Raw genomic sequence first — 27,573 nt, forward strand, 5'->3', positions numbered from 1 at the left:
ACTGTTCGAGCGCTGCCTTGGTCAGTTCGAGGTTTTGACCACTAACAAGCGATGATATTTGTGACTGACCGTTCGAGCACCGCCTTGGTCAGTTCCAGGTTTTAATCACTAACAAGTGATGATATTTGCGACTGACCATTCGAGCGCTGCCTTGGTCAGTTCGAGGTTTTGACCACTAACAAGTGATGATATTTGCGACTGACCGTTCGAGTGCTGCCTTGGTCAGTTCGAGGTTTTGACCACTAACAAGTGATGATATTTGCGACTGACCGTTCGAGCGCTGCCTTGGTCAGTTCGAGGGTTTTCTGCAGTTTCTCCATCTCCTGGTCCTTCTCCTTCATCTTCGTCTTCATCTTGTCGACCGTCCGCTGCCACTTCTTACTCTCCTCCCACTTCACGGCCGCATCGTCTGGCTACAAACAAAACAATCAAATGAGAGGTTACGGACATAAGTGTATGAGCCCCCTCAAATTCGGGCAAACACGATAGACATATTCAGGCAAAATGTTCTAACCTAAGACCTGTTACCATGTATTTCCATCAATCTACCCACATAATGAATAGTGATTCAACTGCAAATCTATATAGCTGTTTTGCAGTAATGCTAATGTGAATAAATGCTTTTATCCAGTTAGTGTTGCTGTCAATGGGTCATTTGTTTACAAGCCAACAAGAGCTGTAGACCTGAGTGTAATGCTTTCATAAGTTTTAGTTAAAATGCGTGACGTCAAACTAAGTTGTACTAATCGTGACGATGTCACATTACCGATGGAGGCAACTTTAGTACTGTGATTTACTAAATATCTTAGAAGTGTTATATGATAAATAGAATTCGCTACTCATGCTTTTTAATACGTAAAATATCCACCTCGTCTAGCTAATCGGTATTTGTCGAGGCTCCGCTGAGATTAATATAAGACTCTGTTGATATTTTTCATATTAAAAACCCTAGTGACGAATCCTCTATGTAGCCAGACGAGAGTTTTCATATTAAAGACCCTAGTGACGAATCTTCTATGTAGCCAGATGAGAGTTTTTATATTAAAGACCCTAGTGACGAGTCCTCTATGCAGCCAGGTGAGTTTTTTTATATTAAAGACCCTAGTGACGAATCCTCTATGTAGCCAGATGAGAGTTTTCATATTAAAGACCCTAGTGACGAATCTTCTATGTAGCCAGATGAGAGTTTTTATATTAAAAACCCTAGTGACGAATCTTCTATGTAGCCAGATGAGAGTTTTTATATTAAAGACCCTAGTGACGAGTCCTCTATGTAGCCAGATGAGAGTTTTCATATTAAAGACCCTAGTGTCGAGTCCTCTATGTAGCCAGATGAGTTTTTATATTAAAGACCCTAGTGACGAGTTCTCTATGTAGCCAGATGAGAGTTTTTATATTAAAGACCCTAGTGACGAGTCCAAAATGTAGCCAGATGAGTTTTTATATTAAAGACCCTAGTGTCGAGTCCTCTATGTAGCCAGATGAGTTTTTATATTAAAGACCCTAGTGACGAGTTCTCTATGTAGCCAGATGAGAGTTTTTATATTAAAGACCCTAGTGTCGAGTCCTCTATGTAGCCAGATGAGTTTTTATATTAAAGACCCTAGTGACGAGTTCTCTATGTAGCCAGATGAGAGTTTTTATATTAAAGACCCTAGTGTCGAGTTCTCTATCTAGCCAGATGAGAGTTTTTATATTAAAGACCCTAATGTCGAGTCCTCTATGTAGCCAGATGAGTTTTTATATTAAAGACCCTAGTGTCGAGTCCTCTATGTAACCAGATGAGTTTTTATATTAAAGACCCTAGTGACGAGTCCTCTATGTAGCAAGATGAGTTTTTATATTAAAGACCCTAGTGACGAGTCCTCTATGTAGCCAGATGAGTTTTTATATTAAAGACCCTAGTGACGAATCTTCTATGTAGCCAGATGAGTTTTTATATTAAAGACCCTAGTGACGAGTCCTCTATGTAGCCAGATGAGTTTTTATATTAAAGACCCTAGTGACGAATTTTCTATGTAGCCAGATGAGTTTTTATATTAAAAACCCTAGTGACGAGTCCTCTATGTAGCCAGATGAGTTTTTTTATATTAAAGACCCTAGTGTCGAGTCCTCTATGTAGCCAGATGAGTTTTTATATTAAAGACCCTAGTGACGAATCCTCTATGTAGCCAGATGAGTTTTTATATTAAAGACCCTAGTGACGAGTCCTCTATGTAGCCAGATGAGTTTTTATATTAAAGACCCTAGTGACGAGTCCTCTATGTAGCCAGATGAGTTTTTATATTAAAGACCCTAGTGACGAGTCCTCTATGTAGCCAGATGAGAGATTTCATATTAAAGACCCTAGTGACGAGTCCTCTATGTAGCCAGATGAGAGTTTATATTAAAGACCCTAGTGTCGAGTCCTCTATGTAGCCAGATGAGTTTTTATATTAAAGACCCTAGTGACGAGTCCTCTATGCAGCCAGATGAGAGATTTCATATTAAAGACCCTAGTGACGAGTCCTCTATGTAGCCAGATGAGAGTTTATATTAAAGACCCTAGTGTCGAGTCCTCTATGTAGCCAGATGAGTTTTTATATTAAAGACCCTAGTGACGAGTCCTCTATGTAGCCAGATGAGTTTTTATATTAAAGACCCTAGTGACGAATCTTCTATGTAGCCAAATGAGAGTTTTTATATTAAAAACCCTAGTGACGAGTCCTCTATGTAGCCAGGTGAGTTTTTTTTATATTAAAGACCCTAGTGACGAATCTTCTATGTAGCCAGACGAGAGTTTTTATATTAAAGACCCTAGTGACGAATCTTCTATGTAGCCAGATGAGAGTTTTATATTAAAGACCCTAGTGACGAGTCCTCTATGTAGCCAGATGAGTTTTTATATTAAAAACCCTAGTGACGAATCTTCTATGTAGCCAGATGAGAGATTTTATATTAAAGACCCTAGTGTCGAGTCCTCTATGTAGCCAGATGAGTTTTTATATTAAAGACCCTAGTGTCGAGTCCTCTATGTAGCCAGATGAGTTTTTATATTAAAGACCCTAGTGACAAGTTCTCTATGTAGCCAGATGAGAGTTTTTATATTAAAGACCCTAGTGTCGAGTCCTCTATGTAGCCAGATGAGAGTTTTTATATTAAAGACCCTAGTGACGAGTCCTCTATGTAGCCAGATGAGTTTTTATATTAAAGACCCTAGTGTCGAGTCCTCTATGTAGCCAGATGAGTTTTTATATTAAAGACCCTAGTGACGAGTTCTCTATGTAGCCAGATGAGAGTTTTTATATTAAAGACCCTAGTGTCGAGTCCTCTATGTAGCCAGATGAGTTTTTATATTAAAGACCCTAGTGACGAGTTCTCTATCTAGCCAGATGAGAGTTTTTATATTAAAGACCCTAGTGTCGAGTCCTCTATATAGCCAGATGCGAGTTTTTATATTAAAGACCCTAGTGTCGAGTCCTCTATGTAGCCAGATGAGTTTTTATATTAAAGACCCTAGTGATGAGTCCTCTATGTAGCCAGATGAGTTTTATATTAAAGACCCTAGTGACGAGTCCTCTATGTAGCCAGATGAGTTTTTATATTAAAGACCCTAGTGACGAGTCCTCTATGTAGCCAGATGAGAGATTTCATATTAAAGACCCTAGTGACGAGTCCTCTATGTAGCCAGATGAGAGTTTATATTAAAGACCCTAGTGACGAGTCCTCTATGTAGCCAGATGAGAGTTTATATTAAAGACCCTAGTGTCGAGTCCTCTATGTAGCCAGATGAGTTTTTATATTAAAGACCCTAGTGACGAGTCCTCTATGTAGCCAGATGAGTTTTTATATTAAAGACCCTAGTGACGAGTCCTCTATGTAGCCAGATGAGTTTTTATATTAAAGACCCTAGTGACGAATCTTCTATGTAGCCAAATGAGAGTTTTTATATTAAAAACCCTAGTGACGAGTCCTCTATGTAGCCAGGTGAGTTTTTTTATATTAAAGACCCTAGTGACGAATCTTCTATGTAGCCAGACGAGAGTTTTTATATTAAAGACCCTAGTGACGAATCTTCTATGTAGCCAGATGAGAGTTTTTATATTAAAGACCCTAGTGACGAGTCCTCTATGTAGCCAGATGAGAGTTTTTATATTAAAAACCCTAGTGACAAATCTTCTATGTAGCCAGATGAGAGATTTTATATTAAAGACCCTAGTGTCGAGTCCTCTATGTAGCCAGATGAGAGTTTTTATATTAAAGACCCTAGTGATGAATCCTCTAATGTAGCCAGACGAGAGACATCACCTTGGGTTTGTCCTCCTTCTCGTAGGGTTTCTCGGCGGTGTGTTGCCGTTTCCGGAGCTCGTCTTCCAGGAGTCGAACTCTCCTCCTCATTTCATCCAGCTCCTGCTGCTTCTCAAACTCACCACCCACCTTCTGGAAAACAACACCAGGGCGTCACGTGCAATTTCTAACATATAATAAATAACTCGCCACCCACCTTCTGAAAAACAACACCAGGGGTGTCACAAGCAATTTATAACATATACTGAATGTATGGCTAATATATGCCTGCTTTTATTTCAGGGGAGTACTATACTTTAAAAAAATCTTTCTTTGCAATTAACATGATTTGATTAGATTTTTCTGTTCCTATTCAGTTTTGACAAGTGTATCTACTTTCCCACCCCGTACCTCACCCCAACTAATTCATCCCAAATATTAAAGCCTCAAATTCTTAATTTCCTCCAATCTGCTAGTCATTGTGTGGCCATAAACTATTCCACTTCAGTGTCTTGGAGACATGCATGCTAAAAATAAGCCAACCCCTCACCACAATGGATTCTCTAGATCTGTTACGGCGGCCATTAAGTTATAATTCTGCTGATAAAACACTAAAATACATTTATGAGATCTATAATTCTGTTGTTAAAACACTAAAGTAAATTTACCTGTGTTCTATAACTCTGCTGATAAAACACCAACTTAAATTTATCTGTGCTGATAAATGACTGAAGCAAATTTACCTGTGGTCTATATTTCTGCTGATAAAACAATCAAATAACTTTACCTGTGATCTATAACTCTGCTGATAAAACACTGCAGTAAACTGGCCTGAGATCTATAATTCTGCTGATAAAACACTACAGTAAATTGGCCTGAGATCTATAATTCTGCTGATAATTTAACACTAAATTTAAAAGTAAATTGACCTGAGATCTATAATTCTGCTGATAATTTAACACTAAATTTAAAAGTAAATTGACTTGAGATCTATAATTCTGCTGATAAAACACTCAAATAAATTTACATGTGATCTATAATTCTGCTGATAAAACACTACAGTAAATTGCCCTGAGATCTATAATTCTGCTGATAATTTAACACTAAATTTAAAAGTAAATTGGCCTGAGATCTATAATTCTGCTGATAATTTAACACTAAATTTAAAAGTAAATTGGCCTGAGATCTATAATTCTGCTGATAATTTAACACTAAATTTAAAAGTAAATTGACCTGAGATCTATAATTCTGCTGATAAAACACTCAAATAAATTTACATGTGATCTACAATTCTGCTGATAAAACACTAAAGTACATTTACCTGCCATCTATAATTCTGTTGATAAAACACTAAAATAAATTGACCTGCGATCTATAATTCTGCTGATAAAACACTAAAGTAAATTGACCTGAGATCTACAATTCTGTTGATAAAACACTAAAGTAAATTTACCTGCGATCTATAATTCTGTTGATAAAACACTCAGATAAATTGACCTGTGATCTATAATTCTACTGATAAAAAACTAAAGTAAATTGACCTGAGATCTATAATTCTGCTGATAAAACACTAAAGTAAATTGACCTGTTATCTATAATTCTGCTGATAAAACACTAAAGTAAATTGACCTGTGATCTATAATTCTGGTAATAAAACACTAAAGTAAATTGACCTGTGATCTATAATTCTGCTGATAAAACACTACATTAACTTTACCTGTGATCGGATTGTGTTCATCCGTTCGACTTTCTTCTCCAACTCATCCACCTCCTGCTCCAGTCTCTGCTTATCTCTCTTACATTTAGTAAAACTTCTCTCCTTCTGAGCTGCAACACACAATAAACAAAGGACAACAGATGAGTTACCAGTTATTATCAAATTTATGTCTGGAGTGAAATATTTTCACTTGTTATGAACTGTAGCAAAAAGAATACATTGGATATTTGGTGTAAAACAAAGTTAAATACAAGAATGAAGTAAAGTAAAGGATAAATTTGTTTTGTTTAATGACACCTCTAGAGCACATTGATTTATCAGGTATTGGATGTCAAACATTTGGTAATTTTGACATACAGACTTAGAGAGAAAACCTGCTACATTTTTCTGTACCATCCAACAGACAGGATAACACATACCATGGCCTTTGATAAACCAGTCGGGGTGCACTGGCTGGAACAAGAAATAGATGAACGGGCTAACCGATGGGGTTCGATCTTAGACTGACTTTGCATGAGACAAGCACTTTACGACTGGGCTATGTTACCAAATCAAGATAAAAATTGAAAAGATAAATTAAAAGTGAGGCGAGATGAGAAAGAAACACTGACCCAACTCTTCCTTAATATCTTCCAGCTCTGACTGCAGCGAACTCTCACTGTCTTTCTTTTTCTTCAGCTCCTTCTTCAGTCTGTCCATCTGAGTCTGCAGGTCTTCTATTTGCTCCTAAATAATCACAAGTCACACACTAAACTATGTGTCTTTGTTGTGAGATGGTAATATAGTATACTATACAAGTTTTCGCTAGATATTGTTTTTATGAAACGAGTGAACTTCCCATGTTAGGATCTGACCTCACTTGAGTTCAGTCAGATACCATGAACACAGCTAAGTCCAGGGAACATGATGTCACTTACCAAAATGACATCATTTAACAACTAATATGCACCATCAGGTGCATACGAAATTTGTACAACACACCCAGATGTTCACCAGGTGGGTAACAAAGCTGTTTCCGGTGTATGAAATATTCAATTATTCTGGTCTCAATAGGCTTGTTATATGAAAGCAGAGAACTCTCAAAAGAAATAAAACCTAGAACAATGTGGTATATTACAACATGGAGAGGCAAAACTGCACCTTTAATTCATAAACATTGCAGTAACCGTGGTAATAAGTTTCACTTACATATATGACTTTATTAAAACTGTAGTTTTGCTTCAGTAAAAGATATAACAATATGGTGTATTATAATATGGAGAATTAAGACTGCAGTTAATAATATAACAACTTAATTCAGTTTGCCTCACACATGAATTTATTAAATCTATAGTTGTGTTTGTATTTTGCATTAGTAAAAACTAATATGATATGGTATGGCATGTGTCCAGCTTTAAATCATTAATTCATAAATATTGCAGTTACATTGTTAGTGAGTGTTACTTGCACAAGTTTATTAAAACTATAGTTGTGTTGGGTTTGTATTCTAGATTAGTAAAAGATGTTATAATATGGTGAGGTGACATTGTGAATTTATTAAAACTGTAGCTGTGTTTGTATTTTGCTTTAGTAAAAGATATTATAATATATAAATCTGTAACTGTGTAACTTTGTATTTTACTTTAATTAATTAATAAACAATGATCCACTTCGACTGACCGCCATCTGCTTGGTGTGCTGGTCAATGAGCCGCTGTATGTTCCTCTCCTGACCCGCGTCCTCAGCGTGGGCCTTCACGTTGTCCTGGGCCTGGGTCACCATGTCGGCCCGCAGCTCCGTCAGAGCTTTAGTCAGCGCCTGAAACATTCCATATACTTGTTACAACCAAACTTTAATTTTACTTAATATAATTATTTTGATGATGTGTCTGAATTACCAAATGTTTAACATCCAATAGCCAATGATTAATTAATCAATGTGCTCTAGTGGTGTCATTAAACAAAACAAACTTTTAAAAACAATATTAACGTTTTTAAATGTGTTTTACTGATAGTAATGTCTTTACTTTGTTATGTTCACAATTTTTATAAACTTATTTTTTTTTTTTTTAATATTTAACGATGCACTCAACACATTTTATTTACGGTTATATGGCATCAGACATATGGTTAAGGACCACACAGATTTTGAGAAGAAACCCGCTGTTGCCACATAGGTTACTCTTTTACAACAGGCAGCAAGGGATCTTTTATTTGCGCTTCCCACAGGCAGGATAGCACACACCATGGCCTTTGTTGAACCAGTTATGGATCACTGGTGGGTGCAAGTGGTTTACACCTACCCATTGAGCCTTGCGGAGCACTCACTCAGGGTTTGGAGTCGGTATCTGGATTAAAAAACCCCATGCCTCGACTGGGATCCGAACCCAGTACCTACCAGCCTGTAGACTGATGGCTAACCACGACGCCACCGAGGCCGGTTTTTTTTTATAAGCATAGCATTTAACATAAAATGACAATAACATGTAATAGGTAGTGTCTCTTTCCAAACACATACACAAAAAAGCTTAATGTACACAGGAAGCACTTAAGATATATGTTTAAATACTTTAGGATTTAACTTGGTGCTGAGTACTCGTCTGAGATGGGTCATAGAATCAATCACCCTCAATGAACTTGGACTGGTACATCAAAGGACATGCTACGTGCTATGAGCTGTCAGATATTTATTTCATATGAGTATTCAATGTGGTGGCAGTGAGTTCCTCTTTCTAGAATACCTATTGAAATAACTGTATGTAATAGCCATAGTTTAAAATGTGCTGCTCTTTTTCTTTGAATTCCATCTGTAGCTAACAGTAAACCCAAACAGCTAACAGTAAACCCACAGCTAACCTGATGTTGTTTCTCTTTGAGAGCCATTAGCTAACAGTAAACCCCACAGCTAACCTGATGTTGTTTCTCTTTGAGAGCCATTAGCTAACAGTAAACCCACACAGCTGACAGTAAACCCACACAACTAACAGTAAACCCACACAGCTAACCTGATGTTGTTTCTCTTTGAGAGCCATTAGCTAACAGTAAACCCCACAGCTAACCTGATGTTGTTTCTCTTTGAGAGCCATTAGCTAACAGTAAACCCACACAGCTGACAGTAAACCCACACAGCTGAGAGTAAACCCACACAACTAACAGTAAACCCACACAGCTAACCTGATGTTGTTTCTCTTTGAGAGCCATTAGCTAACAGTAAACCCACACAGCTGACAGTAAACCCACACAGCTGACAGTAAACTCACACAACTAACAGTAAACCCACACAGCTAACCTGATGTTGTTTCTCTTTGAGAGCCATTAGCTAACAGTAAACCCACACAGCTGACAGTAAACCCACACAACTAACAGTAAACCTCACAGCTAACCTGATGTTGTTTCTCTTTGAGAGCCATTAGCTAACAGTAAACCCCACAGCTAACCTGATGTTGTTTCTCTTTGAGAGCCATTAGCTAACAGTAAACCCACACAGCTGACAGTAAACCCACACAGCTGACAGTAAACCCACACAACTAACAGTAAACCCACACAGCTAACCTGATGTTGTTTCTCTTTGAGAGCCATTAGCTAACAGTAAACCCACACAGCTGACAGTAAACCCACACAGCTGACAGTAAACCCACACAGCTGACAGTAAACCCACACAGCTGACAGTAAACCCACACAACTAACAGTAAACCCCACAGCTAACCTGATGTTGTTTCTCTTTGAGAGCCATTAGCTAACAGTAAACCCCACAGCTAAACTGACAGTTTGAAACCATTAGTTAACACAAAACTAACAGTAAACCCACACAGCTGACAGTAAACCCACACAACTAACAGTAAACCCACACAGCTAACCTGACAGTTAAACAGTAAACCCACACAGCTGACAGTAAACCCACACAGCTGACAGTAAACCCACACAACTAACAGTAAACCCACACAGCTAACCTGATGTTGTTTCTCTTTGAGAGCCATTAGCTAACAGTAAACCCACACAGCTGACAGTAAACCCACACAGCTGACAGTAAACCCACACAACTAACAGTAAACCCCACAGCTAACCTGATGTTGTTTCTCTTTGAGAGCCATTAGCTAACAGTAAACCCACACAGCTGACAGTAAACCCACACAGCTGACAGTAAACCCACACAGCTGACAGTAAACCCACACAACTAACAGTAAACCCACACAGCTAACCTGATGTTGTTTCTCTTTGAGAGCCATTAGCTAACAGTAAACCCACACAGCTGACAGTAAACCCACACAACTGACAGTAAACCCACACAACTAACAGTAAACCCACACAGCTAACAGTAAACCCACACAGCTGACAGTAAACCCACACAGCTGACAGTAAACCCACACAACTGACAGTAAACCCACACAACTGACAGTAAACCCACACAAGTGACAGTAAACCCACACAACTAACAGTAAACCCACACAGCTGACAGTAAACCCACACAGCTGACAGTAAACCAACACAGCTGACAGTAAACCCACACAGCTGACAGTAAACCCACACAGCTGACTGTAAACCCAAACAGCTGACAGTAAACCCCACAGCTAACGTGATGTTGTTTCTCTTTGAGAGCCATTAGCTAACAGTAAACCCACACAGCTGACAGTAAACCCACACAGCTGACAGTAAACCCACACAGCTAACAGTAAACCCCACAGCTAACCTGATGTTGTTTCTCTTTGAGAGCCATTAGCTAACAGTAAACCCACACAGCTGACAGTAAACCCACACAGCTGACAGTAAACCCACACAACTAACAGTAAACCCACACAGCTAACCTGATGTTGTTTCTCTTTGAGAGCCATTAGCTAACAGTAAACCCACACAGCTGACAGTAAACCCACACAGCTGACAGTAAACCCACACAGCTGACAGTAAACCCACACAACTAACAGTAAACCCACACAACTAACAGTAAACCCCACAGCTAACCTGATGTTGTTTCTCTTTGAGAGCCATTAGCTAACAGTAAACCCACACAGCTGACAGTAAACCCACACAGCTGACAGTAAACCCACACAACTAACAGTAAACCCCACAGCTAACCTGATGTTGTTTCTCTTTGAGAGCCATTAGCTAACAGTAAACCCACACAGCTGACAGTAAACCCACACAACTAACAGTAAACCCACACAGCTAACCTGATGTTTCTCTTTGAGAGACATTAGCTAACAGTTAACCCACACAGCTGACAGTAAACCCACACAGCTGACAGTAAACCCACACAACTAACAATAAACCCACACAGCTAACCTGATGTTGTTTCTCTTTGAGAGCCATTAGCTAACAGTTAACCCACACAACTGACAGTAAACCCACACAACTGACAGTAAACCCACACAACTAACAATAAACCCACACAACTAACAGTAATCCCACACAACTAACAGTAAACCCACACAAGTAACAGTCAACCCACACAACTAACAGTAAACCCACACAACTAACAGTAAACCCACACAACTAACAGTAAACCCACACAACTAACAGTAAACCCACACAACTAACAGTAAACCCACACAACTAACAGTAAACCCACACAACTAACAGTAAACCCACACAACTAACAGTAAACCCACACAACTAACAGTCAACCCACACAACTGACAGTCAACCCACACAACTGACAGTCAACCCACACAACTGACAGTAAACCCACACAACTGACAGTCAACCCACACAACTGACAGTAAACCCACACAACTGACAGTAAACCCACACAGCTGACAGTCAACCCACACTAACCTGACAGTTTCTCTTTGAGAGCCACACAGCTGACAGTAAACCCACACAGCTGACAGTAAACCCACACAGCAACCCACACAGCTGACAGTAAACCCACACAGCTGACAGTAAACCCACACATTAGCTAACAGTAAACCCACACAACTAAACAGTAAACCCACACAACTAACAGTCAACCCACACAACTAACAGTAAACCCACACAACTAACAGTAAACCCACACAACTGACAGTTTCCCACACAACTAACAGTAAACCCACACAACTAACAGTAAACCCACACAACTAACAGTAAACCCACACAACTAACAGTCAACCCACACAACTAACAGTAAACCCACACAACTAACAGTAAACCCACACAACTAACCTGGTGTTGTTTCTCTTTGAGAGCCATTAGCTAACAGTTAACCCACACAACTGACAGTAAACCCACACAACTAACAGTAAACCCACACAACTAACAGTAAACCCACACAACTAACAGTCAACCCACACAACTAACAGTAAACCCACACAACTAACAGTAAACCCACACAACTAACAGTAAACCCACACAACTAACAGTAACAGTAAACCCACACAACTAACAGTAAACCCACAGCTAACAACTGACAGTAAACCCACACAACTAACAGTAAACCCACACAACTAACAGTAAACCCACACAACTAACAGTAACAACCCACACAACTAACAGTAAACCCACAACTAACAGTAAACCCACACAACTAACCTGGTGTTGTTTCTCTTTGAGAGCCATTAGCTAACAGTAAACCCACACAACTAACAGTCAACCCACACAACTAACAGTAAACCCACACAACTAACAGTCAACCCACACAACTAACAGTCAACCCACACAACTAACAGTAAACCCACACAACTAACAGTCAACCCACACAACTAACAGTCAACCCACACAACTAACAGTCAACCCACACAACTAACAGTCAACCCACACAACTAACAGTAAACCCACACAACTAACCTGGTGTTGTTTCTCTTTGAGAGCCATTAGCTAACAGTTAACCCACACAACTGACAGTAAACCCACACAACTAACAGTCAACCCACACAACTAACAGTAAACCCACACAACTAACAGTAAACCCACACAACTAACAGTAAACCCACACAACTAACAGTCAACCCACACAACTAACAGTAAACCCACACAACTAACAGTAAACCCACACAACTAACAGTAAACCCACACAACTAACAGTCAACCCACACAACTAACAGTCAACCCACACAACTGACAGTAAACCCACACAACTAACAGTAAACCCACACAACTAACAGTCAACCCACACAACTAACAGTCAACCCACACAACTAACAGTAAACCCACACAACCTGATGTTGTTTCTCTTTGACTAACCTGGTGTTGTTTCTCTTTGAGAGCCATTAGCTAACAGTCAACCCACACAACTAACAGTCAACCCACACAACTAACAGTAAACCCACACAACTAACAGTAAACCCACACAACTAACAGTAAACCCACACAACTAACAGTAAACCCACACAACTAACAGTAAACCCACACAACTAACAGTAAACCCACACAACTGACAGTAAACCCACACAACTAACCTGGTGTTGTTTCTCTTTGAGAGCCATTAGCTAACAGTCAACCCACACAACTAACAGTCAACCCACACAACTAACAGTAAACCCACACAACTAACAGTAAACCCACACAACTAACAGTAAACCCACACAACTAACAGCAAACCCACACAACTAACAGTAAACCCACACAACTAACAGTAAACCCACACAACTGACCTGGTGTTGTTTCTCTTTGAGAGCCATTAGCTAACAGTCAACCCACACAACTGACAGTAAACCCACACAACTAACCTGGTGTTGTTTCTCTTTGAGAGCCATTAGCTAACAGTCAACCCACACAACTGACAGTAAACCCACACAACTAACAGTAAACCCACACAACTGACAGTAAACCCACACAACTAACCTGGTGTTGTTTCTCTTTGAGAGCCAGTTGGTTCTTGAGCCTCTCGACGAGGTTCTTCATCGTGGCGGTCGGTGTTTTTGAGCTGCTCTGCTTGAGCACGGCGATCTCCTCATTGAGGATTTCCATCTCCTTCCGCATGTCGGCCATCAGCCGCCGACACTCCTGCACCTCCTGCTCCTTCTGGGCTATCTCCGTCCTCAAGTCGTCCGCCAATCTACAGTGGAAAATAACACAATACAGCTGAAATCTGCTTTGTTTAACGACAGAACTAGAAGACTTAATTAATCATCTGCTACTGGATGTCAAACGTTTGATCATTCTAATAGTCTTAAGTGGAAACCAGCTACATTAATTTTAGTTTTAGAGGTCTTTCATAAAATGGATTTTTTATCAGGCCCCCAATCGTTCTTATAATTCTGGGGATAATAAAGTAAATAAATAAATAAATAATTAAAAAATATTATTTAAGTCTAATATAGAAACACCACCAAAACAACGTTTTGATCATCTTGATTTATCAAACCAGTGTATATGTTAAATGTAGGGAGAGGCCTTAAGGTAGGCATCAGCCTGTAAACCAATCTCAGTCAGCTGTATCTGAATTGTGGAAATAAATATTGTTTAAACCTACAATAAAAAAAAATCTTATGTCCAAGACAACTAAAACCCTGTTTTTGGTTAATTGGTGTCAAATTTATAAAATAATACTTTTCTTACTGGTCTCTCTCGACTGCAATGTGTCGATCTTGCTGTTGAAGTTTGACTCTGACAGCGATGATTTCTTCTTCCTTTTGGCGAAGTTTCTCTGTCAGTGCAGCAATCATGTTTGCCTGATCAGCGACTGTGTCTTCCAGTTCATTCAACCGTTGAATCTGCAAATGCATCAAGTATCAGGTGCAATTCAAAATGTTGAATTTATTAAAGTCGTGGACATTTGTTTCAATCAGTAAAAATGGACACCAAGATTGGTTAATCTGTAAACCTATAACACGTTTGAACAAAGTTACAGTAGAGTGAAACAAGAGTCTGTGATGATGAATTGGAGAAATACCCGTAAATATAGATTTTTTTAGCATTTAAGAACAAATCCAAATTTATCTTGCACAAATATTTCATGTATTAAATAGTAAAAGTAAAGAAGAAGAATCTGCAATCAGACAGGAATGTTAAACAACCCTTACTATCCCCAACTGTATTAAATGTTCATATAAGAGATAGATGTGGACAAAAAGAGAATTTTAGGCTGAACAAGTAGTTCCCTCTATTTTTTTCTAGTGTTTAAAAATGTGTTTAACAGGCAGATTGGAGTGAGCTGGGAGGTTTGTTCTGTTCTCCCTACAAGTACATGCACCTGTTCTGATGACGAGCCTTCATGGTGGTCTGTCTGTAACACACAGATGGGACTCAGTACCTGTTTAGAACTGGGCCCCTTCATGGTGGTCTGTCTGTAACACACAGATGGGAGTCAGTACCTGTTTAGAGCTGGGCCCCTTCATGGTGGTCTGTCTGTAACACACAGATGGGACTCAGTACCTGTTTAGAACTGGGCCCCTTCATGGTGGTCTGTCTGTAACACACAGATGGGAGTCAGTACCTGTTTAGAGCTGGGCCCCTTCATGGTGGTCTGTCTGTAACACACAGATGGGACTCAGTACCTGTTTAGAACTGGGCCCCTTCATGGTGGTCTGTCTGTAACACACAGATGGGAGTCAGTACCTGTTTAGAGCTGGGCCCCTTCATGGTGGTCTGTCTGTAACACACAGATGGGAGTCAGTACCTGTTTAGAACTGGGCCCCTTCATGGTGGTATGTATGTAACACACAGATGGGAGTCAATACCTGTTTAGAGCTGGGCCCCTTCATGGTGGTATGTATGTAACACACAGATGGGAGTCAATACCTGTTTAGAGCTGGGCCCCTTCATGGTGGTCTGTCTGTAACACACAGATGGGAGTCAGTACCTGTTTAGAACTGGGCCCCTTCATGGTGGTCTGTCTGTAACACACAGATGGGAGTCAGTACCTGTTTAGAACTGGGCCCCTTCATGGTGGTCTGTTTGTAACACACAGATGGGACTCGGTACCTGTTTAGAGCTGGGCCCCTTCATGGTGGTCTGTATGTAACACACAGATGGGAGTCAGTACCTGTTTAGAACTGGGCCCCTTCATGGTGGTCTGTCTGTAACACACAGATGTATGTAACACACAGATGGGAGTCAGTACCTGTTTAGAACTGGGCCCCTTCATGGTGGTCTGTCTGTAACAAACAGATGGGAGTCGGTACCTGTTTAGAACTGGGCCCCTTCATGGTGGTCTGTCTGTAACAAACAGATGGGAGTCAGTACCTGTTTAGAGCTGGGCCCCTTCATGGTGGTCTGTCTGTAACACACAGATGGGACTCGGTACCTGTTTAGAACTGGGCCCCTTCATGGTGGTCTGTCTGTAACACACAGATGGGAGTCAGTACCTGTTTAGAGCTGGGCCCCTTCATGGTGGTCTGTCTGTAACACACAGATGGGAGTCAGTACCTGTTTAGAACTGGGCCCCTTCATGGTGGTCTGTCTGTAACACACAGATGGGACTCAGTACCTGTTTAGAACTGGGCCCCATCATGGTGGTCTGTCTGTAACACACAGATGGGAGTCAGTACCTGTTTAGAACTGGGCCCCTTCATGGTGGTCTGTCTGTAACACACAGATGGGAGTCAGTACCTGTTTAGAGCTGGGCCCCTTCATGGTGGTCTGTCTGTAACACACAGATGGGAGTCAGTACCTGTTTAGAACTGGGCCCCATCATGGTGGTATGTATGTAACACACAGATGGGACTCAGTACCTGTTTAGAGCTGGGCCCCTTCATGGTGGTATGTATGTAACACACAGATGGGAGTCAGTACCTGTTTAGAACTGGGCCCCTTCATGGTGGTCTGTCTGTAACACACAGATGGGTGTCAGTACCTGTTTAGAACTGGGCCCCTTCATGGTGGTCTGTCTGTAACACACAGATGGGACTCAGTACCTGTTTAGAGCTGGGCCCCTTCATGGTGGTCTGTCTGTAACACACAGATGGGAGTCAGTACCTGTTTAGAGCTGGGCCCCTTCATGGTGGTCTGTCTGTAACACACAGATGGGAGTCGGTACCTGTTTAGAGCTGGGCCCCTTCATGGTGGTATGTATGTAACACACAGATGGGAGTCCGTACCTGTTTAGAGCTGGGCCCCTTCATGGTGGTCTGTCTGTAACACACAGATGGGAGTCAGTACCTGTTTAGAACTGGGCCCCTTCATGGTGGTCTGTCTGTAACACACAGATGGGAGTCAGTACCTGTTTAGAACTGGGCCCCTTCATGGTGGTCTGTTTGTAACAAACAGATGGGAGTCGGTACCTGTTTAGAGCTGGGCCCCATCATGGTGGTCTGTCTGTAACACACAGATGGGAGTCAGTACCTGTTTAGAACTGGGCCCCTTCATGGTGGTCTGTTTGTAACAAACAGATGGGAGTCGGTACCTGTTTTGAGCTGGGCCCCTTCATGGTGGTCTGTCTGGCGAGGAACTGCTGTGTGGCCTCCCTGAACTTGTTGAATGCGGCATCGTTGTTCATATGCACTTTCTGCTGCATGGCATGCAGCTCCTGCTGGTGTTTCTGGATCATCTCGTGCATCTCCTCGCGCGCCTGCTTTAACAACTCCTGGTACTTCACGATCGTCTCCTCCTTCTGAGCAATACGCGCCTACACACACAGACAACTTATAGTTTAATATCAGCATGCTTAAAAGAAGAAAAATTCTAATTTTTGTTTTGCTTTTATTGATGTACAACAGTCACCAAAAGAGGGTTTTTTTTTTTTTTTAAAGTGCATTCTTCTAATTGTTCAATTCATTCCTACATATGCAGAAAAATATTTTTTGGTATTTTAAAATGAGCATGTTTAACAGTTACCAAAAAGTGTGACTTTTTGTGCATTTTTTAAATTACCATTCTTTTAATTGTGTAAAACATTTTGTGACAGTATTTTTTTTTTTTTTCTGTGAATGATTTATTATATTTTTAACAAACAGTGCAGAACATACATCAACAATAGCTATCAACCTGAAGACTGCAAAACCAAAACCACCACCCACCCCCACTTCTGCATTACTAATTAATGGTGGTCAATGTTTGGACACGGGGGGTGGGGGGAAGATGAAAACAACAATATAAAAAAAGAAGAACTATCATTCCACACAGTCTACAGTTATAAAATTGTTCTACTGGAACCTACTTCACAAAGCTCAAAATCACCAAATGTTTCACATGATTAATAAAGAAAGAAAGAATTGTTTTATTTAATGATGCATTCAACACATTTTATTTATGGTTATATGGTGTCAGACATATGGTTAAGGACCACACAGATATTGAAGGAGGAAACCCGCTGTCACCACTTCATGGGCTACTCTTTTCGATTGACAGCAAGGGATCTTTTATATGCACCATCCCATACAAGATAGCACATACCACAGCCTTTTATGTACCAGTCGTGGTGATTGATCCCAGACCGACCGCGCATCAAGTGAGTGCTTTACCACTGGGCTACATCCCACCCACACACGATTAATAAGTCAGTGTGCTCTAGTGGTGTCATTAAACAAAACAAACTTTAACTTGAGTTCACAAAGCTCTCTTAATCAACCTCATATCGTTCTTTTGCATCTGTTTGCATTACTCTGTGAGATCACAAAGTTGCAAGAGTTAATGACTTAGATCCCTGGTAATCAAAGTTACAAGAATTTTAATGAATTAGGTGTGTTGTAACCCGAGTGACGAACCTGCAGACTGCCCATCGTGGACTGCGCTATCTTGAGAGCCTGCTCACTTTCATAGTCCTTGTTCAGAACCTGCCTCGACATCGCCTCACTGACTTTGGTCGTCGCCTTCAGGATGATTTCATCACGGTCGGCTGTGGCAGGCATTCGTAGACGCAGCTCCGAGATGAGTTTCTCTCTCTCCAACACCGTCCGCTCTGCTTCTCGCGCTCTCTTTTCTAGTTCTTTATTTCGCTGGTAAACATATTTTAAAATTCAACTTCAAGACATCTTGTATTAAATACATCTGTTATAATTATTATAATCCACTGCAACCTCATAAACAAATTTCATTTACTGAAGTAACTTAATGAAGTAAAGAAAAATTGCACCAAAAGATCCAGCGTACAATATTTCACATGAACCATTTAATTCTATTCTCGTGTCGGTTATGCAATTTTAACTTGAAATGAACTGTCAATCACTGACCTTGTAAACTGTTACATGTTCTGTCATTTTACAAAGAAATTGTTCTTTAATTTTTAATAAACTATTTGTACCTGATATATTAGTTGCTTAAATCTACATCATTAGCTAGTAATACAGTCAGAAAAAAGGAAGTTCAATGCTTAACAAAACCCAGCAATCAGTAACTTAGGTAAAAACATGGTTGTCAACTTTTGGTTACAAAAGGTTTTAAAATATTGTCCCCTAAGATCACAAGTATAGTCAACTGTATTAACCTTTGATGTACCTTATATTACGTACAATAACTATAAAACTTAACTAACAATTAACGCTGGCTGATGTTACTTACCTCTTTGACCAACTTGGACTCGGCCTGTGTGTCGAGAATAATCTTGACATTGCGTTTAATGATCACAATAGCTTCTTCAAGCTGATTGGCCAGCGGCAGTTTAGCATCTGGAATACGTCCCAACGCTTCTTCAAACTGAAAGTAAAAGTACATGTAGTGGAAATAATTAGTTAACCTAACACACATTTATATAAATCATGTATAAATGTCACAATAACAAGAGGGTGAATTCTTATTATAAATTTCAGGATGAATAAAAGAAAAGTTATTACCACATAAATTATGTTTGGGGTATTTCTTGGTAACATTCTGCAGTTCTTCGTTACCATTTTCTTAACAGTGGCAATCACAATTATGCCAGTACCATTATAAACCAACTTAAAGGCAATTTAATACTGTGATTAACATCCACTTTCAATGCCTTACCCATCATTTAATACTGTGACCAATGTAATTATATGTACCTGAGATGCCGCCCCAGCAATTTCTGACGACTGTTTCTCCATGGAATCGAGCTGTCTCTCCAGATCTACTTCTCTCTGCTCCCATCTTAACTGACGTTCTTCAAACTCCTAGTACAACAAGAATAACGCGGAATTAAATGTTAGGCCTCTTATAAACTAATTCGGTGAATAAAGAAATAATTTGTGATATAACATTCAAGATTAGTTAGTTTTCTTCTTGTTGAATTTTTTTTTTTATTCAATAATACATGCAACAATAACCAAAGTTTTATTAATCTAATGGACAGATAGCTTCGACTTAAAACATTGACTTTCAAATTTCCAGGTATCTCAGTAATGCTACTTTAGGCACTGCTTACAAGAAGAAAGAGTAATGCCAGAAATAGGCACATACTCATACGAAAGAGTAATGCCAGAAATAGGCACATACTCATACGAAAACAAAGCTCCAATATGAGTTATAAATTCTACTTGAATGCAATTATCTAAACTCAGGAAATTAATGTTAAAATCAAACAGATGTTGCCTTTATTTTTCAATAATATGTTAAGATTTTGGATTATTTCACAGTATTTTTAAAAAACAATTAACTATAGTAGCTCATAGTAAAATATTTTGTCTTCTGTTACATCAATTTGTCAAAGTTAATACTTTAATTTTCTCACCTTTATTACTCTGACATTATCAGCTTCCAAATCTGCAATGGTCAGTTCATGAGACTGAATAACACCTTCCAAGTACTTGATCTGAAAGACGAACAAACTAAAATATCATCACTTCTTTTTATGTAACATGATAAATATTGCACAATTCCTTGCATTGATTAATTATTTGAAAATGAAAACATAAATTTCAACAAACGAGCAAGACAGTATGAATTGAAAAGAGAAAATATTGCAAAAATTCCTTCCCATTATTAATTTTTTTAAGATTTGGGGGGGGGGGGGGGGGGGGGGAGAGTGTAGATTTAAACACATAATAAGACAGGATTGTCCTACATGTTTTAACATATTCAAGTAAAAGCAGATAATAATAATAAAAAGAAAATGGAGTCGAATTCCTTTCCTTGATTAATGTTTTTGAAGATTAGGTTTGGCGGAGATGGGTGGTGATGAGTAGGGTTTTGAACAAATATTAAGACAGGATAAAACTCCAAATCAGTTAATTGACTTGTTATATAAGAAGAAGGCAAACGCGTTGACCTGCTGGTTGAGTTTTGAGTTGAGTCTCTTCTGCTTGAGTTCGGCCAGCCGGATGACGTCGATCTTGGAGTGCCACTCCGCCACCTTGGCCGCCCCACGCCCGTCTTTCAGCGTCGCTATCAGATCCTGTAGACTCCCGCGCTGAAGCTGCAGCTCAGCGATCCGGTCTTCTAGTTCCGTCTTCTGATTCTTTACCTAAACACACAAAATACTTACAGAACATTTTGCAAACCACAAAAGACCAACACTCTGATGTAAGATGAAGATTGTTTTTGATCCCTGAATTTAATGCTACCTAAAACACAGTACTAAATATCTGAAGATGACCGAGACACATTGTGTAGATGGACAAAAGGTTTGAGGTCAGGTTTATGTATAAAAAGAAATGGAGAAAACTTTTATCATTTTCTCTTTCACCAATACTTAACCCAACCTCAAACATCTTGATCAACCAACCCAGCCTCCCTGCTTCAGGGCTCGACCTTAGCAGTAGCCCAGGGTGTTTTGGCTACTGATTTCTCACTCGGACTTACTGTTGTCTAACCCCGGTAGTCCGCCGGGCTAACAAAAGTTTTGGCATATCCAGTCACTCCACAATCAACAAGACAAATAATTCATCGGTGTCTGAAATTCCACCTTTCATGAGCGCGCTCTCTGCTGCCACGAATCGCTGTAACTTTTGATTGCTCCCCTCGTCTGTCCCACAGGTGGCGGTTGCGCAATATAATTTAGTGAAATAAAGAAGTATATTTGCCATTGGTAGGATTTTTTTAACACAGCAGACTAATACAAATAATTTGATGTAATCCAGTGGCCAGATATACAGGGTTCGTACGGGTCATGGAGTTTTCATTGTGATTATCTATTCGTACTCGTAGTTATTTTATGACAATCAACAACACGGCCCGTTGTTTTGACGCCTACATATAATTAACGCCTTGTATGATCAAGACTATTTGCTGCTAGCTGAAGTCTAAACTAAACCATAACTCTATCGCGGTTTATTTCCTTCTAGGCTACCTATGCAAATTATCAGATTATTGTTTACAAAATTAATATCTATTATTATGTTAAAGAAATGTATAAATTGACGAATGTTTTCAATGTTAAAAATATTAATCTTTCTTACAAAGTATTTTTAATTAAATCTCTCTCATCGTTTACTATTGCTTTGCGTGATATCCTCGCTCAAAATGGCATCTGCTCTTGTCACGTGATAACACAAACACACATGGCGATCCCCTGTCTGGGATTATTTGCTATTGTCATCAATAAAATACGCTATTGTTTTGGAATAATGGCAAGTTTTGTTAAGATTCTTCAAAATAACACCTATTGAAGATAGTTACAGTCATTTTAAGTATTAAAATATGCAATATCGATCTTCAGAATCGTACGATTAGCAGACAGTTCTACATGTGAAAACCGTATGACGTGTTTCAATACTATTGTGTAATCCTTCATTACGAGATTAGGCCTAAACAAATTTAATGATAATAATAAAACATTATTGTGTGTTTCTGGAATCGTACCAAACAAGTTACTGTAGGTAGAATAGGTCATGTTTAGTTTATTTGTGTTGGTTTCTAGATTTTGATTTTTCATACCATATTTACCCCTCCTTTGAGGCCATCCTTAAAAATATTTGTTTTGTCCATTTCCGACCAGAAGTTTCAAATGTGGGTAGGTAGGTAGTGATTATTATTATTATTTATTTATTTTTGCTCCATACATAAATGACACATATGAGACACTTTATTCTGTCACATATTAATGTCGTAGTTTTTAATATTTCCCCCAGATTCTGTTTAATGATTAAGAACTAAAAACTTTATTGTTCATTAAGTGCTATCATGTAGTTTTAATAAGAGTATATTTTCACAGTAGGCCTAAATGCTTATGATTTATAAAAACCCACCCTAAAACAACGTTTAAATAAAAATAAATGATTTTGCTTTTCTCTCTCTTTTTTTTTTTTTTTTATATATATAAGTTATGGGGCTACCAATTTTTACTAAGGGCTACTAGATTTTATAACCTGGTAGCCCGGTGGGCTACCACTGAAAAAGCCTAAGGTCAAGGCCTGTGCTTCTGTATTCCAACAGTTCCCACTTCAAGGAAAAATGTAAGAGGTGATCACATGACAGAAGCAGGATAGCCTGGACTCAACAGAAGATCGTAGTCATTAACTGGCTGTTGGAACGTTCAGACCAGTCCTCTGTTAGAGGGGAAGATGCACAAAGGGTGAGATGTCAGGTTATGTAATGAATGAGGAGAAAATGAGAATTAGAAAACATATACACATAACTCTGCCATTTAAGGGGAGCTAACTCTCTGGCTCCACATCATTCTCCTGAGACAAGTTTAAGGAGTGGAATCTTAGTTCCCCTAACACACACACACATGAACGCACACACACACCACACACATGCAGACACACACACACACACACACAGATGCACACCACACATACACTCTCTCACTCATAGACACATACACACACACACACCTATAATTAATTAACAATTCTCAATATGGTGATATCTTAAATGGCTCCCCATAATCCATGTTAGGTGAGCAATTAATCACTTCCCTCCATTCTGCTTCACACTGACATCTGATGCCTGTACCATCTACTGGTCCTCAGTTTGTATGATTGTAAAGAAACGATCTTTGCACCAATATTACATACTTCTTTGAGTTCCTGCTCCAACTTGCCCTTGTCTTGTCGTAACTGCAGCATGTTCTTGGCAAACTTCTCCTGCTTCGACAATGGGACAGCACCAGCGAACTGAATTCTCAATTCCTGAAACACAAAGTTAAATTTTAGTGTAAAACATTCTGCCAGTATAAATATTTATAAAATTATGTTTCAGTTTTAAAAAGACTAAACTAAATCGAACTGTCTTTGAGCAAAGTATAAACAGCAGATGATACACACCTTACAAGATTTTATTTTGATCACTAAAAAATGTATGAGAACATGTGAAGCAGGGCTAAAATGTCTAAGTGGCTAAAATTTTGGCTGAGCCATTTTCTATCTTCTGATATGAACAAACGGTTACATAATCTATCTGACACCTGAAATATAATAATAATACTAAATATTCAATTAGCGTAATTAATAGCGATCTCGCGACCGGTAATGAGAAGCAGTGTCATCCAGAATACAGCATAATAATGTTTGCTTATTTTAATAATCACGGTTATTAATTTTAAAGGCAACATGTATGAAAGCAAAGTCTAAAATATCTGTAGCTTGTTATTTTAACTTTGTAAAGTCTTTGAACCAAAGTAATAAAAACGGACCAACAATGTGTGTCAGTTTCAATACACATGCTAGTTCAGGGCCAAAAGACAAGTAGGCTAGGGCCGGGTTCAGCCAGAATGAGCAAAACAAAAGCCTCTGCTAGACTGGTTTATGTGCTTCAGTTTAAAACCATGTCAACGTCGGGAACCAATCAGATAGTTCGCGAACGTTAGGAAAACCTTCATTGGTTGCTCTCAGTGTGGATATAGGTCACGCTTGACAGTCAGCTGAAACTGTTTCACGTGTCAAGAGACATTGTCGTGGACATTAAACAATACGATACACGCAAGTAAATCTTGATGTAAATTTGTAAAAACAACCCCAAATAGTTGTTTTTTGTTTTCTTTTTGATACTGCAATAACAACTTAAATACGAATACCAGTCAACAAAATACACTTTATGTGTTCGATTGTCATTCTACTATGTTCTAGCGTTTACAGAATCAAAATAGATAACTCTTGTGAATGTTGACAGCTGTGTTTACGAAGACCAGTCGCGTCTCGACTACAGTCGAGAATAGGTTTTGACGTTAGTTTTGCGCGTCTCGACTGCAGTCGAGAATGGGAGGGAAAGAGTTAAACAACCTATATTTTTGGCCGGATTTCCCCCCAGTAAATATCAAAACAGTTTCTGACATTGGTAGCTTTTATTGAATGTTCACTCACCTGCAGGTTTCGTTTGAGGTATCACGCCTTGTTCTGTGACTCGGACCGACTGTGGAAGAGTGTCTGGTAATAACTAAAGATAAAACTCACCTGCAGGTTTCGTTTGAGGTATCGCGCCTTGTTCTGAGACTCGGACCGACTATGGAAGAGCGTCTGGTCCTTGTCGTCAATGCGCTGCTCGCACCGTAACACGTGCGCCTCCAGCTTGGTGATCTTCTTGGTGGCCTCGGCCAGCTTCCTGACTGCCGTCCCCTCACTCACCTGCAGCTGGACGATGTGTCTGTGCAGCTTACCTGGCACCAGAAGAAAGACATGTGTGAAGAATAGTCACAATATACAACAATCATAAAGTGATAAATATCCAGAACTATCTGTGGAATGTAAATAGAAGTGTTATAACTTACTGAATGCCAATAACTGTATCTAATACATCCAGTCATGTTGACCACCTGTCATTTTTTTAGAGCAATTCTTCAGTCTCTTTGGTTTTTCAGTTACAGAAGTCTACTAATCCACTACTAAAACGAGATATTTTGTAAAACTAAAAGTGTCCTCCCCAACAACTGTTTTATCACTGATTTGTTTTGTTTTTAATTAACATGCTAAAAGTAGTCGCTTTTAAAGAGGAGCTATCACTCTCGTTGCCCATCACTCCCCCTGAGACTAGTTCAAGGACAGTAAGGAACTTTAAATTTTAAACTCTCCCTTGCACGTCAATTTATATGGTATCAATGTGATAATATCTTAAACGGTTCCCCGTAATCTAACTTAGGGGAGCAATTATCACTGCCTTCAATTTTTTTCATTGAGATCTCGTATTCACTAACAATAAAAGGAGATATTTTGTAAAGTGTCCTCACCAGTGATGGTTTTCTCGTGGTCTGTTTTGGTTTTAATGACCGATTCACTCACAATAAAAGGAGATATTTTGTAATGCGTCCTCACCAATGATGGTTTTCTCGTGGTCTGTTTTGTTTTTAATGACCGATTCACTAACAATAAAAGGAGATATTTTGTAATGTGTCCTCACCAATGATGGTTTTCTCGTGGTCTGTTTTGTTTTTAATGACCGATTCACTAACAATAAAAGGAGATATTTTGTAATGCGTCCTCACCAATGATGGTTTTCTCGTGGTCTGTTTTGTTTTTAATGACCGATTCACTAACAATAAAAGGAGATATTTTGTAATGTGTCCTCACCAATGATGGTTTTCTCGTGGTCTGTTTTGTTTTTAATGACCGATTCACTAACAATAAAAGGAGATATTTTGTAATGCGTCCTCACCAATGATGGTTTTCTCGTGGTCTGTTTTGTTTTTAATGACCGATTCACTAACAATAAAAGGAGATATTTTGTAATGTGTCCTCACCAATGATGGTTTTCTCGTCGGTCTGCATCTGGAAGTCAATGAGCTGCTGCCTGAGAGACAGACATTCCTTCTCGTGTGAGATGTGCTGCATCTCCAGGGTCCGAACCTGCGACGACGCAACTTCCGCAATTTCCTTTTAAAAACACAAACAGAAATAAAAAAAGTAAACAGAAAAATTCATGCATCTTAAAAATATATACACGTATATCAAAATCAAATGCGTTGTAAACCTAAAAACATGAGGATTCAGTTGAGCAACATGAGCCAAAGGTAGATTTTGTGAATGAATTGATGGATTACTTAACATGTTGTCAATCGGTTTAATGTGAAGTGTATAATTCAGTCAAGAGAACATTTTCCTTTTCTGTCTGACTGTACTCAGCCCTGAGTTTTATGCAAATAAAAATATCTATCAAAACAAGTATTAACGTGACAATACTTAGCAGTGTCCTGTTGATGCCCAGATATAGTAGAGCAAATATTGTTTTAAATGTTATAACAATTTGGATGTAAAATGATAGAAACTGGTTCCATTTGACATCTAAAAACTTTGTCAACAAATTTGCAAATACTACATCATCAGAACCTGGTACAGTTGTTAACTAATCACCTTGAGTTTGGATATTTCCTACCTATTGCTAAAATAGACACATTATTATAGTGAATACAAGCAATAACAGCACCTCTGTACATCAGTTGTTAACTAATCACCTTGAGTTTGGATATTTCCTACCTAGTGCTCAAATACACATTATTATAGTGAATACAAGCAATAACAGCACCTCTGTACGTCAGTTGTTAACTAATCACCTTGAGTTTGGATATTTCCTACCTATTGCTAAAATAGACACATTATTATAGTGAATACAAGCAATAACAGCACCTCTGTACGTCATTTGTTAACTAATCACCTTGAGTTTGGATATTTCCTACCTATTGCTAAAATAGACACATTATTATAGTGAATACAAGCAATAACAGCACCTCTGTACGTCATTTGTTAACTAATCACCTTGAGTTTGGATATTTCCTACCTATTGCTAAAATAGACACATTATTATAGTGAATACAAGCAATAACAGCACCTCTGTACGTCAGTTGTTAACTAATCACCTTGAGTTTGGATATTTCCTACCTATTGCTAAAATAGACACATTATTATAGTGAATACAAGCAATAACAGCACCTCTGTACGTCAGTTGTTAACCAATCACTGTGAGTTTAGATATTTCCTACCTAGTGCTCAAATA

General features: G+C 39.0%; 1 protein-coding gene across 1 annotated transcript; it reads right to left on the reverse strand.

The window, feature by feature from the left end:
- Window positions 1-242: 242 nt before the first annotated feature.
- On the reverse strand, window positions 243-26,947 carry LOC121372057 (centrosomal protein of 290 kDa-like). Its single transcript, XM_041498309.1, has 17 exons — window positions 26,934-26,947; window positions 26,324-26,456; window positions 25,044-25,246; window positions 23,670-23,783; window positions 20,978-21,172; window positions 20,441-20,521; window positions 19,776-19,883; window positions 19,312-19,446; window positions 18,519-18,749; window positions 17,219-17,440; window positions 14,434-14,588; window positions 13,717-13,930; window positions 7,643-7,780; window positions 6,595-6,709; window positions 5,984-6,093; window positions 4,288-4,419; window positions 243-413 (listed from the first exon to the last, which is right to left on the reverse strand). Exons 2-17 carry the CDS (start codon window positions 26,412-26,414, stop codon window positions 243-245), a joined length of 2,415 nt encoding a protein of 804 aa, XP_041354243.1. The 5' UTR covers window positions 26,415-26,456; window positions 26,934-26,947.
- Window positions 26,948-27,573: the final 626 nt, after the last annotated feature.

Source organism: Gigantopelta aegis, chromosome 4 (assembly GCF_016097555.1).
Source record: "Gigantopelta aegis isolate Gae_Host chromosome 4, Gae_host_genome, whole genome shotgun sequence".
Classification (NCBI taxonomy): domain Eukaryota; kingdom Metazoa; phylum Mollusca; class Gastropoda; order Neomphalida; family Peltospiridae; genus Gigantopelta; species Gigantopelta aegis.